General features: G+C 40.9%; 1 protein-coding gene across 1 annotated transcript; it reads right to left on the bottom strand.

Annotated features, from left to right (window-relative positions):
- Positions 1-228: 228 nt before the first annotated feature.
- LOC148028657 (NADPH:quinone oxidoreductase-like) lies at positions 229-11,013 on the bottom strand. The gene is made up of 3 exons (XM_087687455.1): positions 10,717-11,013; positions 922-1,110; positions 229-767 (listed from the first exon to the last, which is right to left on the bottom strand). The coding sequence occupies exons 1-3, from the start codon at positions 10,922-10,924 to the stop codon at positions 466-468; spliced, it is 699 nt and encodes a 232-aa protein (XP_087543581.1). The 5' UTR covers positions 10,925-11,013; the 3' UTR covers positions 229-465.
- Positions 11,014-15,651: the final 4,638 nt, after the last annotated feature.

Below are 15,651 nucleotides of genomic sequence, written 5' to 3' on the forward strand. Positions count from 1 at the left end.
CACTCCTAAAAGCCACCCCTGACATAAGAGTTTATTTAGAAGAGAGTATTTGACTGTGCTAAAAATATAACCCTTAGGTCAACTAAAAGCCTGAAATTCACTCTCTTACGCCACTATACTAGTGTAATAGTACATGCCCTAACAAACAATGCTAACAAATTTAGGTGAATACGAATCGTGCTGCCTTTAGAATAGTGTATGCTAATACAATACACCTAATCGTGCTCCCTGAAATTCCAGAACCAAGATGCGAAATGCAAATCAGAAACACAAAATCCTCCGAGTTGGTGCTTTAAATCAAGACGTGCGTATCCTGTCAAATCAAATTTATGCCTACAATACTTTACATGATAGTATGCGTGCCGCTATTAACCGTTTACTTGTTTGAGAAGCCCTCTCATGTCTCTGAATGCACGAAGTGCCCGGTCCCCGAATGAAGAGCAGTGTACGACACATCCAATGCAGCTACTTGCTTTGCAGCCGCATTGTCCATTTCTGTAACGCCAACAACAAGTCTTTGATGCGTTCTCTGGTGTCTGTGTGGACAAGATTGCCATCCGCATCAAACTTTACAGGGGGCTCAAAGGACCGAACAAACAGTTCTGGCTTATTCAAGAAATGAAGATCTAAAAATACACCAATCTGCCTCAAGTGATACTGGCTTCTACCTCCACCCATAAAACCGCCTGCACTCATTAGTGCAGCAGGCTTACCAGCCCAGCAGTTAGGACCTCGAGAACCCCAATCGATGGCATTCTTTAAGACCCCTGCCATAGCACAGGAGAGAAAGAACCAAGAAACTGAAGCTAGACTAAAAAACATACTGTGAGATGAAGGGAGCCAACCGAAACAAAAGCTGGATCGTCAATTCTTACCATAACCAAAAAGTATAATAACGGAACAAACAGGAAGGATTCAGACCTGGAAAAGAATAATTGTACTCCGGACATGCAAAGAGGATGCTATCAGCTTTGAGCACTTTACTACGAAACTCTTCAACCCCATCAGGAAAGTGACCTCCTACTTCAAGATCAGTGTTGACGAATGGCAGATGGGAGATCTGAAGAGGTTCAATTTCCATGCCAGGTATGTCTTTAGAAATCTCCATGGCTGCCAGGTGATAACTGAATCAGTCTCATACTCCACTTGATGAAATTTTAACAAGGTTTGACAGATCACTGACAAATAATTTTGCCCCGGCTAAGGAACAATTACATGTGAAAAGAGGCATATGCATCATTATATGTAGTGGAGACGAGAATGCATACAATTATATACAAAGTGGTTGCATTATTAAGGCTAGAAGAAGGTTAGAGAAGGGGATACTAATATAGTTAGGAGGGGAATTAAGGTTTACAAAAATTCTTATCTAAAAATTTAAGAAATTGAGAAAAAACAACATTCATTTTGATATCGTCGATGGAGAGATGTCCAGCATTGCTAATGGAACGAAAGGGTGTGTGTGTGTGGGGGTGTGTGTGTGTGTGTGTGTGTGTGTGTGTGTGTTTGTTTTGCTATAAAAATTTTGATTATCCAAAGTCTGAATGCCATAATCATTATCTATGTCTGCATTATCATCGTAAAAGAGATATCCATTGATTAGTTGTTTTGTCCCAAGTGTCACTCTTCTACGTTTCCCATGAATCACCTCCTTTTCTTAGGTATAATGAAACAAGGAGTATAAACTAATAAGTGTGGATTAAGGTAAGCAACCTTGAGAAACACGCAAAAAATGGAAGAAAGATCCTACATACATTAGATGAAGCAAATTCAAGAACCCTTGGTTAAGAAAATAGGGACCACTATGTGCTTCAATCGTACCAAAAGTGCAGTGCATCAAGCAATCATAATGCAACACCACTCCGAAAGATAGAAATATAAATCATTGTATGCATCATGAAGCATATAAATCCATGTATCACCTTTCTGATCTTGCATTGTATAATTACTCTTGTGTGGGGTGTAAAATATGGATTCTTGTGGGGAATGCGATGGACCACATTCCTGTGAAGGAATATGAGAGACCATGTTTCTACATGATGAGACACGAGACAGACCACTCTCCTCCATGATGAGGTACAAGAATGGCATTCTTAGGAAGGATATAGATGAAGCAAATTCAAGAACCCTTGGTTACGAAAATAGGGACCACTATGTGCTTCAATTGTACCAAACGGGCAGTGCATCAAGTAATCATAGTGTCACCACTCCAAAAGATAAAAATATAAATCACTATATACATTATAGTCAAATACTGCACTCTTTAGCTACTGTACTCCGGAAACAAAGTAAGGGAAAGCCCCGTACGTCAAGAGCTGCACTGCTGTGAAGCATATTCATCCATGTATCATATTTCTGATCTTGCATTGTATAATTAAACTTGTGTGGGGTGTAAAAGAGAGATTCTTGTAGGGAATGCGATAGACCACATTCCTGTGAAGGAATATGAGAGACCATGTTTCTACATGATGAGACACGAGACAGACGACTCTCCTCTATAATGAGGTACAAGAATGGCATGCTTAGGTAGGATATAGTTCGATTTTGCAGAGGTGTCTCAGACTCCAACACGTTAATTCCTGCTCATTTGCCGCTGTTCATGATGATCACTGCTGCCCTGATTTTCATTATTGCCGATCCCTGTTATTATAGCTGTTTGAGGTCTCAATTTTCTGCCACCACCACTCATGCTGCTTGAGTTGATTTGTGATTGTTTTCTGGTCATAAGAAGTTGCTATCCTGCTGATGGTGCTGTATTTTCACAGTTCTGTTGCACGTGTTGTCCATCACATCCGTGAGAAGCTCCCATCTCATCCACAGGTTGAAAAGGTAATGGTGCTCTCAGTGTTTCCTCCACTTTGCTGCATTTTCAGTTTCTTCAACAGTTCATGAACTGCCAGGTACAAACAGCTTTGTTTTGATAGGACTTGGTTTCATCTCAATTTCATGAAATAACAATTTTTATTATTGAGAATGTGCAACTGTGGCCACATCTCTACAAGGAATGTGATGGCGTTGTACCATTTTGCATGAATGGAAAATGGGAGACCATCAACTACTAGACTTGGCATAGGACCATGTACTTGATCTTGAAATATGAGTAGATCATATAATGGCTGCTTCCAAAGTATGGATGCATTCCAAGAATGACCTAGGGGATTTCAAGATGTGATGGAATAGAGGCACAGAAGGTGAGCAAACAGCAAAAGGAGAACGAATGCAAGAGAATAGCAGAGACAAATGAGGCTCCTAAGCTGTGAACTCCAGGCACAAAATACCAATGAGAACTTATGTACATGTGGCAGTCTATAAATAGGTGATAAGAACTGGCCACCCTGTAACTGAGGGAAAAGATGGACCAGGAAAAATATATCTAACTTGGGGATAGTGGTACATTGGGGAATATGAACCCGAAATAGCTTAGGAGCTACAAAATGGCATACCATACAATAAAAGCAGGGGTAAAAAAATGTGGTTCTCTTCTCTGACCCAAGAAGAGTACAATCATGGTGGTCCAATTCCCACCCTATACAAAAGATCTTCAAATGCCTTGGTGAAAACATCTATTACATTGTCCTGTGGAGAGAGTACTCCAATCAAAGAGTCACCAGCTCCATCTGCTCACAAGTAAGATGATAATGACTCCAGGCACTTGGTTCTCAATAGTTCTAAGCTACATCAATGGCACGGCTATCAACATAGATGATGGTAGCCTAATCCTAGCGGTACCCTTACTCATAAGGAAGCTAGCAAAGGTGCAATAGCTGGTAGCATCATAACATGTTTGACAGTCTGCCTCTGGTAAAGAACATGCAACCATAGGGTACTTCAAACTGGACCAACAAATTAGTCCAAGCATAGAGTGAAGCAGTAATCCCCATGAGAGCACCTAGTACAGATATTGCCAGCCCAATCTCAACTCTAAAAAGTCCTAAAGAGCAGTGCCTTGATGTTACAAAATGGCGAAGACATTTAGTATCTCTAAGATACCAAAGCACATGATAACACCTGGTTTGAAACCAGCCTTTATTCTGAGAAGGGTGATGAAAACCTAATTTAAAGATGATGATAGCAAGCAATTCTTAGATAAAAACTAAGTGAAATTCAGCACAATACCAACTTTGGGCTAGACTGCCCTCATGAAAAGACACAGCTGACACTGATTGGCCCCAAAACCTTGGCACCCCTTGCACATTCCTTGTTTATTATACCCAAAAGATGCTCAAGTAACAAAGAACGGCAAATGCTCTGAAGAAAGAGATCAGGCTGAGAACTCGAAATCCCTCCAAGTTTGATCAACTGAAATTTCCTTCAATTCCAGCAAATCAACGCTCAATCCCTAACAAATCTGGAACAACTTGCTGTCCTTTGCAACCAGAAACCCTAATTCCCAATTCGAATGCAATTCAGCCCCACCATAGACCACTGGAACCCTTCCAATCTGCTGTCCATTGACTGAACTTACAGCAAAAACCTTCACAAATGACTGAGGCATGCATGCACGCATCTGGAGGAAGCCATGCATGCTCTGATTCTTGCTGGTTACAGAGCTGGGATCAGCAAAATCTGAACAGCAACACTTCAGCTCCAAAACTACGGCTCTAAACATCAATCTGCATCACCAAATTAAACATGCATCACTTTAAGATACCAAAGCATCAGAGTGGTTTTGTACATTTAGTACAATATGTTTAGTCCGTGAATATGTGCGATTTAGTGCGTACACAAAAATTTTGAGAATAAAATATATTGTTTCGTACATTCATTTTAAAAATACATATAAAGCACAAGTTTCCATGGATTTGAGTTTAGACAACAATTGCAAGGCCATATAAGAGTTGCAACTTAAAACTAGAGTCGGACAAACCATAAGATGTTCAATTGAGTGAGAGAAAAAAGATACAAAATGACATTTGCCATGGCAAATGCTATAGTGTATCACTCAATGCTCATAAAAAGACTCCAAATGACAAAATACAAAATGGCTCATCACTCATGAGGACTCATCATCAAGCCCAAATGCATCAGAAGGTGGAGAGTCACCCTCACTAGAAGAGGCCTCAAACACCACCAAAGTCCCCATCACTAATGACATTTCCATCATCACTAAAGAGAGAGAGAGAGAGAGAGAGAGAGAGAGAGAGAGAGGGGGGGGAGTAGGATGCCTAAAAGTTGAAGAAGATGGAGGCTGAAAGAAGATGAGCAAGTTGCAAACTGATTTGTGTGGTGAGATAGGGGGTAGGGGGCTACCCTTTTATAAGGGGTAAGCCTTGAGGTGAGGGAGAAGAGGAGAGAGTATGATTCATGTGACATGAAGGGAGGAGTGTGAAAAAAAGAGAAGTTTAAAACTTCAAACAGTCGGAAAAAACAGTCAAAAAGGGGCACCAACGGTTGTATCTACAAGCAAGAAATGGCCACTTTTTTCGAACAGAACAAACACATAGATCCTGTATGGAACGGTACCATACAGAACGTTCTGTATGTGCACAGAATGCAACTCTACAAAGCATGACATGCTGAACTACCAATGAGTGGTAAAGAGATATGGAAACTTAGAAAGAGAAAATGAGATGATCTGCTTTTCTTTAAGGGAAAGAAAGGCAATACCGGCCTTGGTATTGGTAATGTACAAAGGAACCCAGCCAACTATCGATATCTGGTGGCAACTGTAAGCTCCAAACCATCATTATACATAAGCTTGGATTTCAAATCCATGGGAACGGTAGAAGGGATATACTCAGTGATGCCAAATGTAGAAAATGATCTCCTAAAAATACTTCTATTGAGAAAGGAAAATCCCATGCTCATCATAGATATAATCTCCATGCCAAGCGGATAGTGTTATTGGCTCAAGTTAGTCATCTTAGAAGTGCAATGAAGCTCAACCATTACAGCAACCACCTTGGTAGTGTAAGACCATGTAAAAAACAAGTCATCTACGTACAAATCTCAAGATAATAAAGTGTAAAAGAGAATCAGTTCCATAGAACTAGAAGTTCGCATCAAGCTAGCAAATGAATCCTTGTGAAATAAAAGCTAGAGTCTATCCTAGAATACTAAGCTAGAGACACTTGCATCAAGCTCTAAAGGGCCTTTAGCAAATGTAAAACACGACCCTCCTATCCTAGAATGAATATCCCTTGAGCTGCTCCACATTAACCAACCCTTGAATCTCTCCATTCACAAGGCACCTTAATGTCTATTTGATAAATGGGTCGCTCATAATGGGAGCCAAGGGCGAGGACCAACCAGATAATGATCATGCAGGTAATAGGAGCACAAGTCTCTTTGTAGTCACCACATGGTAACAAGGAACATGTAAGTGCAGGGAATAACAAGAGAATGAAAATACTTTGAACTTAACCAACTCGATCAATTATCACCATGAAAATCAGGAGAGAGAGAGAGAGAGAGAGAGAGTCGACACCATATTGAGAGAGGAACTGGCCCCTCCCCCTTTACAAAAATTTATTGAAACAAAACTACGGGCACCAAGTGCCTAAACCATATACAAAAAGGCTAATTTGTTGCAATTGTGAAAATTAGGGTAATTTCAGTAAACTCCAAATAGCAAGTTGATTTTCTTCTTTAGTGCTTGGATTAGATCAAGCTAAGTAGAAAGTGTTTCCTGGTTGAGAAATAGATAGTAAAGTACAAAGCATGTGGGTGAAATTTCAGCATACGAGCTTGTTTCAAATGAAAAGAGACCTCAAATATGTAGGCGTGGAGCTTGGGTACTCAAAAATGGAAAGTAGAGGCTACAAATAACAAGTGTTTGCTAGATGCCACATGTTACTCTTCTAGAGAAAGAAGCTTCCAAACCTTCTACTCTAAAAATCCCTTAAATGGTTAAAAATTTGAGATAGTTGCTAAAGACAAAATTGTTCCTTGCGAAATTTGGAAGCCTTTGACGTGAACATAATTTCCATTTGAGCAACTTCCAAAAAATAGTAACCTCCTAAATTTTAGGAGTTGCCTAATTTAGCTTTTGAAGAGCTTCATTATATAGGTTCATGGTTTATTTCTTTGATCATAAGCAATTGGTTTCACTTTCTAAAACCACTAATTATATGGCTTCTAGAGTCAATGTAACTATCTGAGTGTAAAAGTCTTAGTCATATGAGCTTTCTAATCAATTTGACCATCCAACTAAACTCTTAATTTCTCTTGGATATCTCGTCAATGACAACCCAAGTATAATTGTAGGGCATTCTGGCCATTGACCACCCTTAAATAGAAAAGATGAACATTTAGTCATATTTTGAAACACTTAAATAATACAAATTGCCTTTCAAAGTACATGAGCATCAAAATAATTTGGAATCATTGAGCCAATATGTCTTGGTAACAATTGATATACAAAAGGGTTATTACAGAACAGCCGTCCCGAGGCCTCAAAACACAAGAATGCCATTCCGAACAGATGTGCTGAAATGGGATGGGGGATATCCCCTGTCCCATCCCCAACAGCCATCTCGTTGTCTCGGCCATCCCCTACCCCCTTTTCTTATAGTACGTGTCCTTTGGAGGGGTGGTTTTTGGGTGGGTTTTTTTGTGGGACTTCTTCCAAGGACTACCCCTTTTGTAACACATACACATATAAAATCAGCATATTTTGTATGAAGTCGAATCAAATAAGCCTACATTACACATGCCGTTTTTCTACAATGAAAAATACATGTATGGATACATGCACATGTATATGTTCTTTGGTAATACACATTCACCCACACACATAGTAACATAGAATTGGTTTTGAAGACAAGGATGGGAATGGAGAGGGGGACATGAATAATGAATTGACATCCCCTGTTACCATGAGAGGGGGCTCTAACATGGGGATGGGACTGTGACGGTATTGGGACGGGATGGGACTGGAACGGGAAGCTACAAAATGAACATCCCCTATCACTATACCCACACATCCACCCACCACATCACATGCATATATTTTCAAATGCTATTTATGTATGTGGTCTCCTTCCCTCCCCATTCCACCCCCCGTCCCCATTCCTTGCTTTTAGCTATTCCCCATCCCCGACCCCATCCCGGCTCTCATCCCCCATTCCATGTTACTATGAGTCACCATCCTCATGCTAAAAACCTTTGGCTACTAAGAGGATCTCATACTTGTCCATGAAACCGTTTGAGTGGACCTTTACCTTAAAGGTCCACCTCACTTCAATGACATCTTTGAGGAGACACCAAGAACTCAAGTGTGATTCTAATTAGTGAATCAAGCTGCTCCTCCATGGCCTACCTCCACTCATGCATGGTAGTCCTTCATACGAGTACCCTTTCTACAATAAGGACACCTCTTGGAAGATCCTTCTCTTTCTTCCCTTTGCTATCCTTTTTTTTTTCACCCTTTTTTTTTTCTATCTCCCCCACTAGAACCCACAATGACAACCTTGGTAATCACTCCCAATCCACTAGAGGCCTTTGAATGCTACGCCTCCTACTCATGCACTAACAAAACCAACTCCTCCGAAGTCAAAGTCTCACGGGCTTGTGAACTGAGCAAATCGATATAAAAGATATCAAACCTAGGGTAGGAGAGATTGTTAAGCGAAGTGACTGCAAGCCTTTCAAATCCACCATTCGACCACATGACTACAACTCAAAAGGAATCTACTCCATCATCTTAATGTGCTCCCTCATGGTAGGAGACTCAAATGGGGATATCTAAAGAAGCCCCATCTCCAATCTGAGCTGATGAGAGTAAGTGCAAACCTCCTCAAGGTTCTTGAGGTTAGTCCATACCAATTGCTGCAATCTTAGGATCTTTCACATGAATCAGCATACTACATTTCAATTAAGACAAATAAATACCAAAACTCTAGTATTGACCTTGTCCCACAAATTAGCCTAATCCTAAGATGCACCATCGTCAGGTGTAGAAATAAAGTGGAAAATAGGTCAAGACACAAACATCCAAATCTCATAGGTGTTGACAAACTTTCACCTTCCACAAGGAATAGCTAGATGTCTCCAACTTTTATGCCTTGAGTAAGTTGTGAGCATGCATCACTTATGCATGAAGAGAGAAACAACATTGAGGCTAGGGAGGAAGAAGTTGGTAAAGATGTGCAACCCACTCGTAAAAGAATATGATCTCACCTAAATGATGAAGAAAGTTGATATAAGACTCAACCCCTACACGTGGTGCAATCGAAATATTGTAAGGTTTGTTCTTTCTATGTGCATTATGGAAAGAATATCGGGCATCTATCGATGTACCCACTAGCTCCCTCAACCTGTCTCAACCCATCTCGATTCATGAGGATCAGGAAAGTGCAGACTATTTGTCCTAACGCACACCTCTCTCTCTCTCTCTCTCTCTCTCTCTCTCTCTCTCTCTCTCTCTCTCTCTCACAAAGTAACATGGGATGGATTTTGGGGATGAGGGCAAGAATAGGGACAAGACATGAGTTGACATCCCCTATCAATATGAGAGGTGGCCCTAACATGGGTTGGGACTAGGATGATAGAGGGACATGATGAGATTGGGATGGGAAGCTAGAAAATGGGCTTCCATGTTTCTATCCTCCCTCCCTAAGTGATAAGCCACTTATCTAAGTAAACCATTGACTCGGGTTCAAATATCTCTTTTTTTCTACACATTGACTATATGGAATGTAGGCATTGAAGCTAAGACCTTCTGGTCGCCATGCATTCAACTTTAACCAACCTCCCTCCCTCATTTTGAAGTCCAAAACCATCAATTGCTGCTCCTTAGGTGGGTCTCTCCCTTCTTCCTCCCCCCCCCCCCCCTTCTCTCTCTCTCTCTCAATCACTGCTTCTAAGGCGAAACCCATCTACACAATGTTTAAAGTGTGCTAGTGTCTTTGAGTACTTGTAAAGTTGTTTATTGCAAAATTATGAAAATTTTCTACAATTATCGAATCTAAATTTCCCATTCCCTCCATTTTCTTAAATGGGGCCTCCCCATCAATCGCATTTCTTGTTCCCATTCCCATTCCCCATTCTCTGTTCCATGTGACTATGGCAAGAGCACTTTGGTCCTTGACCTGAAGAAGAGTAGGTTCATCCTGAGGAGACCCAATGTCTACGAGCATCTATTGAAACATGACATATACCCAATCTACTAGCTTGTGGAATCAGCATGCCTACACTTGACTGGATAAATGATCTATTTCAATGTGCCTGAGCTATATCATCCTTGGTCTTTGAGATTATTTGATCCACATTTTAGATCCCTTATCAGCAACAAACTAAAATTAGTCCGGCCCAAGCAAGGCTCATTGCATTGACTTGATCAAATTGACTAAGAAAACATGAACAAGGTAGCAAAACACTAGCACGAATCTCAGTTATTGACATCCAAATTCCAAGAGTTGCATCGCCTTCATGACCTCACCGAGTGCTTCTGTTGTCTGCTTTGTTTTACTTCTCTAGATGCAAGGTTGAAACAACAGCGGTCAAAAAACCTTGCAAGGTCGACAACATTAGTCGTGTGACTCTTCTCTCAACTCTTAAATCTTGTTTGTCCGGACGTTTAATCGATACTGTGCCCTTCTGTTTACGCTAATTACTACTCGAATCTGGAGCTTCCACAAATCAGACGATGTAAACAAGCAATCAGAAGAAATGTACCTTCATATTCACGTGAGAGGGTTTTGGAACTTGAGTGCAATCAGGGCTAGCGTATGGCCTCGCGGCAGAGCAAATACTGTGGTTGTAAAAGAAGCATACCTGCGCGAACAAGGCCTTGATTGGTGGAAGCTTTCCGAAAGGAGCCAGCGATGGCGGCGATCCGGATGGCGTGAGGAGGGGATTCAGAATCGGAGGAGCAGCATCGCACGTGCGAACGACAAGGTTTGAGCAGGCCCGCGTGTCCATGGAGTGGTGGTTGGAATGCAAAGGATCGCAAAGCCCCTCCAGTCCGCAGGGAGGCCGCCATGGCTGCTTTCTGCTCACAACTCAACGTTCCCTTCTCCCGTCTTCTGCTCGCTTCTTACAAGTTCACTACTATAAAAGTACTCACGAATAGGTAGACCGTAGGTGTCGGGACTGGTCAGACGGACGCGTCTGACAGGAACGTTGTCTGACGTGCACGAACTTCCTCGGTGGCACAAAAGTCGCCGGGCCCACGAGAGGTCTGCCATTTTCCCATGTGGACAGTGGAAGGAGTAAGGACGCACGAGGGGTTCTCTTCTGACATTGGGACCCGTTTAGCACCTTTCTTCCACAATCCAGGTTCCACATGTTCTCCCTTTAGGCTTTAAAGTTTAGCACCTTTCTTAAAAACGAGAGTAGAGAACCCCTTTCTTCCGCAATTAAGCAGGGCATCACTAGTAGGTGGTCGCATTAACAGGGATGTTGCAGATCATCTTGCAAAAAGTCTCCGAGAAAATGTTAGAGGTCGCTAACAGCTATTTTTGGGGGGTAGACACAAGACAAGTGCCAATTGGAGGGAGTCTCCATGATGTCCAATAATAGACAGAACAACTTCATGCAAGAAAGGGAGAGATCTTTCTTTATTCATTAGGAATAAAGTCTCCAAATACACACCTCCTAGTATGTGCACTAGAACTTCCAAGATGAACACAAGCATTTGTGCCACATGTGGAGATGTGCATCAACAGAAGATGTGCAACTCCACAATATTGGTTCATTTGGGCTTGGTGAGCCCCATATGGAAGATTATAGATTATAATACTAGCTAGCTTGGTTGTTGTGAGCCAAACCCACTAATGCACTACATGCAATTGGAATCTTTATGAAGCTCACGAGGCTTCGCTTCGCTTGCTTCTCATCTTTTGGTAAGCAAAGGGAAGTAGTCGTGCTATCACACAGTTGCTTCCCTTTGCTTGCAATAAAGACAAAGTAAAGTCAAATTGCATAAAATCTCACACAATTGCTTCTTTAAATTATAAGAATTACGAATCACCTACTTCATGCCTTAATCACACACACACACTCAAAGCCAAAGTTACATTATCACAACATATGGCCATAGGATACTCCCACTCAATCTCTTCTTGTATGCTCTTTCTTCTGAATATATCACCCTTGTCTATCTCTTTGAATCAAAGTCACAACCTAAGACCTAGAATTTGATTGGAGCCTAATTGGCATTTATACAATGATCCAAATCTATCATAGAAATACATAATTGAGATAAATTTTTATAATACTTGGATAAACTTTTAGCCCTCTCTCTCTCTCTCTCTCTCTCTCTCTCTCTCTCTCTCTCTCTCTCTCTCTCTCTCTCTCTCTCTCTCTCTCTCTCTCTCTCTCTCTCTCTCTCTCTCTCTCTCTCTCTCTCTCTCTCTCTCTCTCTCTCTCTCTCTCTCTCATGCAACTCTTATACTAGATGTTTGTATATTTGTGCATACATAATCATGTGTTTTCTTCTATATACTTATTAGATTCATTGTCACACATTAATATACGCATCGTGCTGGTGATAATGATATGTATGCCTTCCACTGGCGTATCTATGTTGACTCATATGATCTTGGTATTTCTTCAAAGATATGTATTTACTTTAATCCATATAATAAGTTGATGTACAAAATTTTTGTGCATTCAAATTGCAATGAAGCATAATTATGAGTTGAAATTGCTACCACAAAGCACATTAAGGCATTGCATGATATATTACTTGGCTTCACAAGAGTGTACTCTAATATTTTGCATGTAAAAACACTCATGGCGAGCTATTTTGATTAGTCTACCAATAACTACCAAAGCACTTGGCATTTCTTTTTTTTTTTTTTAACACACACACACACACACACGCACACAAAGCACTATTAGTTAGTAGAAGCATCAAAGTACCATAAAGCACTAATACCAATAGCATGTGTATAACTACCAAAACACTTGGCATTTCTAAAAAAATTGTACACACACACACACACACAAAAAGCACTCTTAGTTAGTAGAAGCTTCAAAGTACCATAAAGCACCAATACCAATAGCACATGGTCTTAAATTTGCACTCATCTTTCATTCTCTACCTTCTCTCTATTTATCACATAGACCTAAATACAATCCATCTACACAACTATACATGGTAAGGTCATAGTTCATAACTCCGAACATACTCTCTCTCTCTCTCTCTCTCTCTCTCTCTCTCTCTCTCTCTCTCTCTCTCTCTCTCTCTCTCTCTCTCTCTCTCTCTCTCTCTCTCTCTCTCTCTCTCTCTCTCTCTCTCTCTCTCTCTCTCTCTCTCTAGCTGTAGATGTGTGCACATATACATGGATGTGGCTTGTACATAATATTTTTAATTGAAAATTATTGCACCATATACTTTATATGTGTTTGCATTCTATTAACTACACTTACACATTTGCATGTGCTGTTATTAACAGATGTATGTATAGGTGTTACATGTGTGTATGTATGCACATGTATTTATACCCATATTTATGGATGTTACATGAAGGTGTGTGGTCATATGTGTACTTCAGTGTATGAATAAATCAACTATGTGACTCTCTTTCTTTCTAAACCTAAAACCAATTAACGCATATTTACATCCAAGTACCAAAGAAAACTCTTAGTTTCATCACCTTTCAATAAGATGAACACATGTGCAAATAAACTCGAGATCTTAATGCTTACAATTGCCCTTAGAGTACGAAGTTTAGGGTTTACCTTGAATTGCTCTCCTAAACTAAGATGTAAACACAATTATACTCTAGTGGAAAGATTGTCAAGTTTCAAAAATGGAGGGTTGAATGCATTATCTAATTGATCTGCATTAATCAATAATGAGAAATGTGTCTTGTCAAAAACACTATTATTAGTCAAATGAATGAGAACTCAATATACTTCCATTGAAAGTAATTGTACATTCTAGAGTAAAATTTTCGAAGTATGAATGCATAAAGTTGTCTTGCATGGATCATGGGTTAAGTTGACATCACATGTAAACATAGATAGTGTATGCTTGAATGCTCATGTGATATTAAGGTATGCCAACCATTGTGTGGAGCCCTTAGACCAATTGAGGACCTATGATTTAGGGTAATTAGATGTGAGTGCATTGCTAGGGTCAACAAATCACAACTTGATGGTTGTGGGCTGATCATCAACATGAATCATAAGGATGATTCTCAGTGCTGCCTGAGACTTCACACACAACATCTAGATGGCAATGGTTTTCTTCATCCACATGTAGAAATGGATACAATTTAGCCTCCTAAAACAATGAGAGATGGACACGGTAATTATCAATTCTTTGGCTCCCTATGAATATTTCATGGGCCACAAATAACAAATCGTGTTGTCATAATGAATCTCATTTAAAAAATAATGTAGGCCTAGCCACAAAGGCATGGACCTCATGCAAATCCTCACATTCAATGAGCTTCGATGGCTCATGTGGAGCCACAAAGGCATGGTGGTTAGGAAAATCATGTCTACCTTTACGAAGCGTAGGCCTACCAGAGGCATGAACTTTGATAGGTGCCTCCGCAAGGAGTGCCTCAAGGCTTGCATGGAGGTGGAGCAAAGGGCAAGGGGAGGGCACTACGAGAATCCACAATGGAACTACAAGCCAAGTCCAAAGGATTGCTCCATGAGGCTTTTATCTCAAACCATGACAGAACCAAAAGCCATAGCCAAGCCTGCAAGCTTTCTCGAGTTGATCAACCATCTCATTATCCTTTGATAAATATCTACCAAGCGGAATACAAGAAGAAGAAGCAATTACCACCATGTTGAGGATTTAAGGCATCGTGTAAGAAAACTTGGATTCACCATGGCATAGAGCCCTCTCAGTGCCAAATGTGATGGGAGGAAACACACACGCATGCACGCACACGCGCGCGCGCACACACACACACATTCCCAAGTAAGGAAGCCACCATATCCCTTTCACGACTGCAATGAGTGTAGGTTTGGAATTCGTAGAGCACAGAGAGAGAGAGAGAGAGAGAGAGAGAGAGAGAGAGAGAGAGAGAGAGAGAGAGAGAGAGAGAGAGAGAGAGAGAGTATGTTGTGCCCACTTGCCATGTCAAAATATTTGCCAAGAATACCAAAAGAAGAAGAAGCAGCTACCACCATGCTGAGGATTTGAGGCATCATGCAAAAAATTTGGGATTCACCATATTAAAAGCAAGCACATAGAGCCCTTTCAGTATGCCAAATGTGATGGGGGGAAGATAGATAGATAGATAGATAGATAGATCGAGAGTGTATGTGTGTGTGTGTGCGCACACATGTGTGTGTGTCTCCCAAGTAGGAAAGCCACCATATCCCTTTACATGGTTGCAACCAGTGTAAGTTTGGAATTTGGTAGAGTAGGTGGAGATGAGAGAGAGAGAGAGAGAGAGAGAGAGAGAGAGAGAGAGAGAGAGAGAGAGAGAGAGAGAGAGAGAGAGAGAGAGAGAGAGAGAGAGAGAGAGAGAGAGAGAGAGAGAGAGAGAGAGAGAGAGAGAGAGAGAAGCTATGTTGTGTCCACTTGCTATCTAGCACCCACATGCGTAGGTGGGGGGCCAAAGAAAGTGGGTCCCACATAATAGGCATGTGATGGGCTATCGGCCCTCCTTCATTACTCTGCTAAACATAGGTGTAATGATTTTAGTTGATAGCCTATCCATTGACCAAAATAGAAACTTGGGATTTTTTTTTCATTTTTTAACTTATGGAATTTGGGGTCATGTCCATGGCCGC

This window comes from Lygodium microphyllum, chromosome 11, assembly GCF_053477565.2.
Source record: "Lygodium microphyllum isolate KBCC chromosome 11, Lygodium_microphyllum_v1.1.10, whole genome shotgun sequence".
Lineage (NCBI taxonomy): Eukaryota > Viridiplantae > Streptophyta > Polypodiopsida > Schizaeales > Lygodiaceae > Lygodium > Lygodium microphyllum.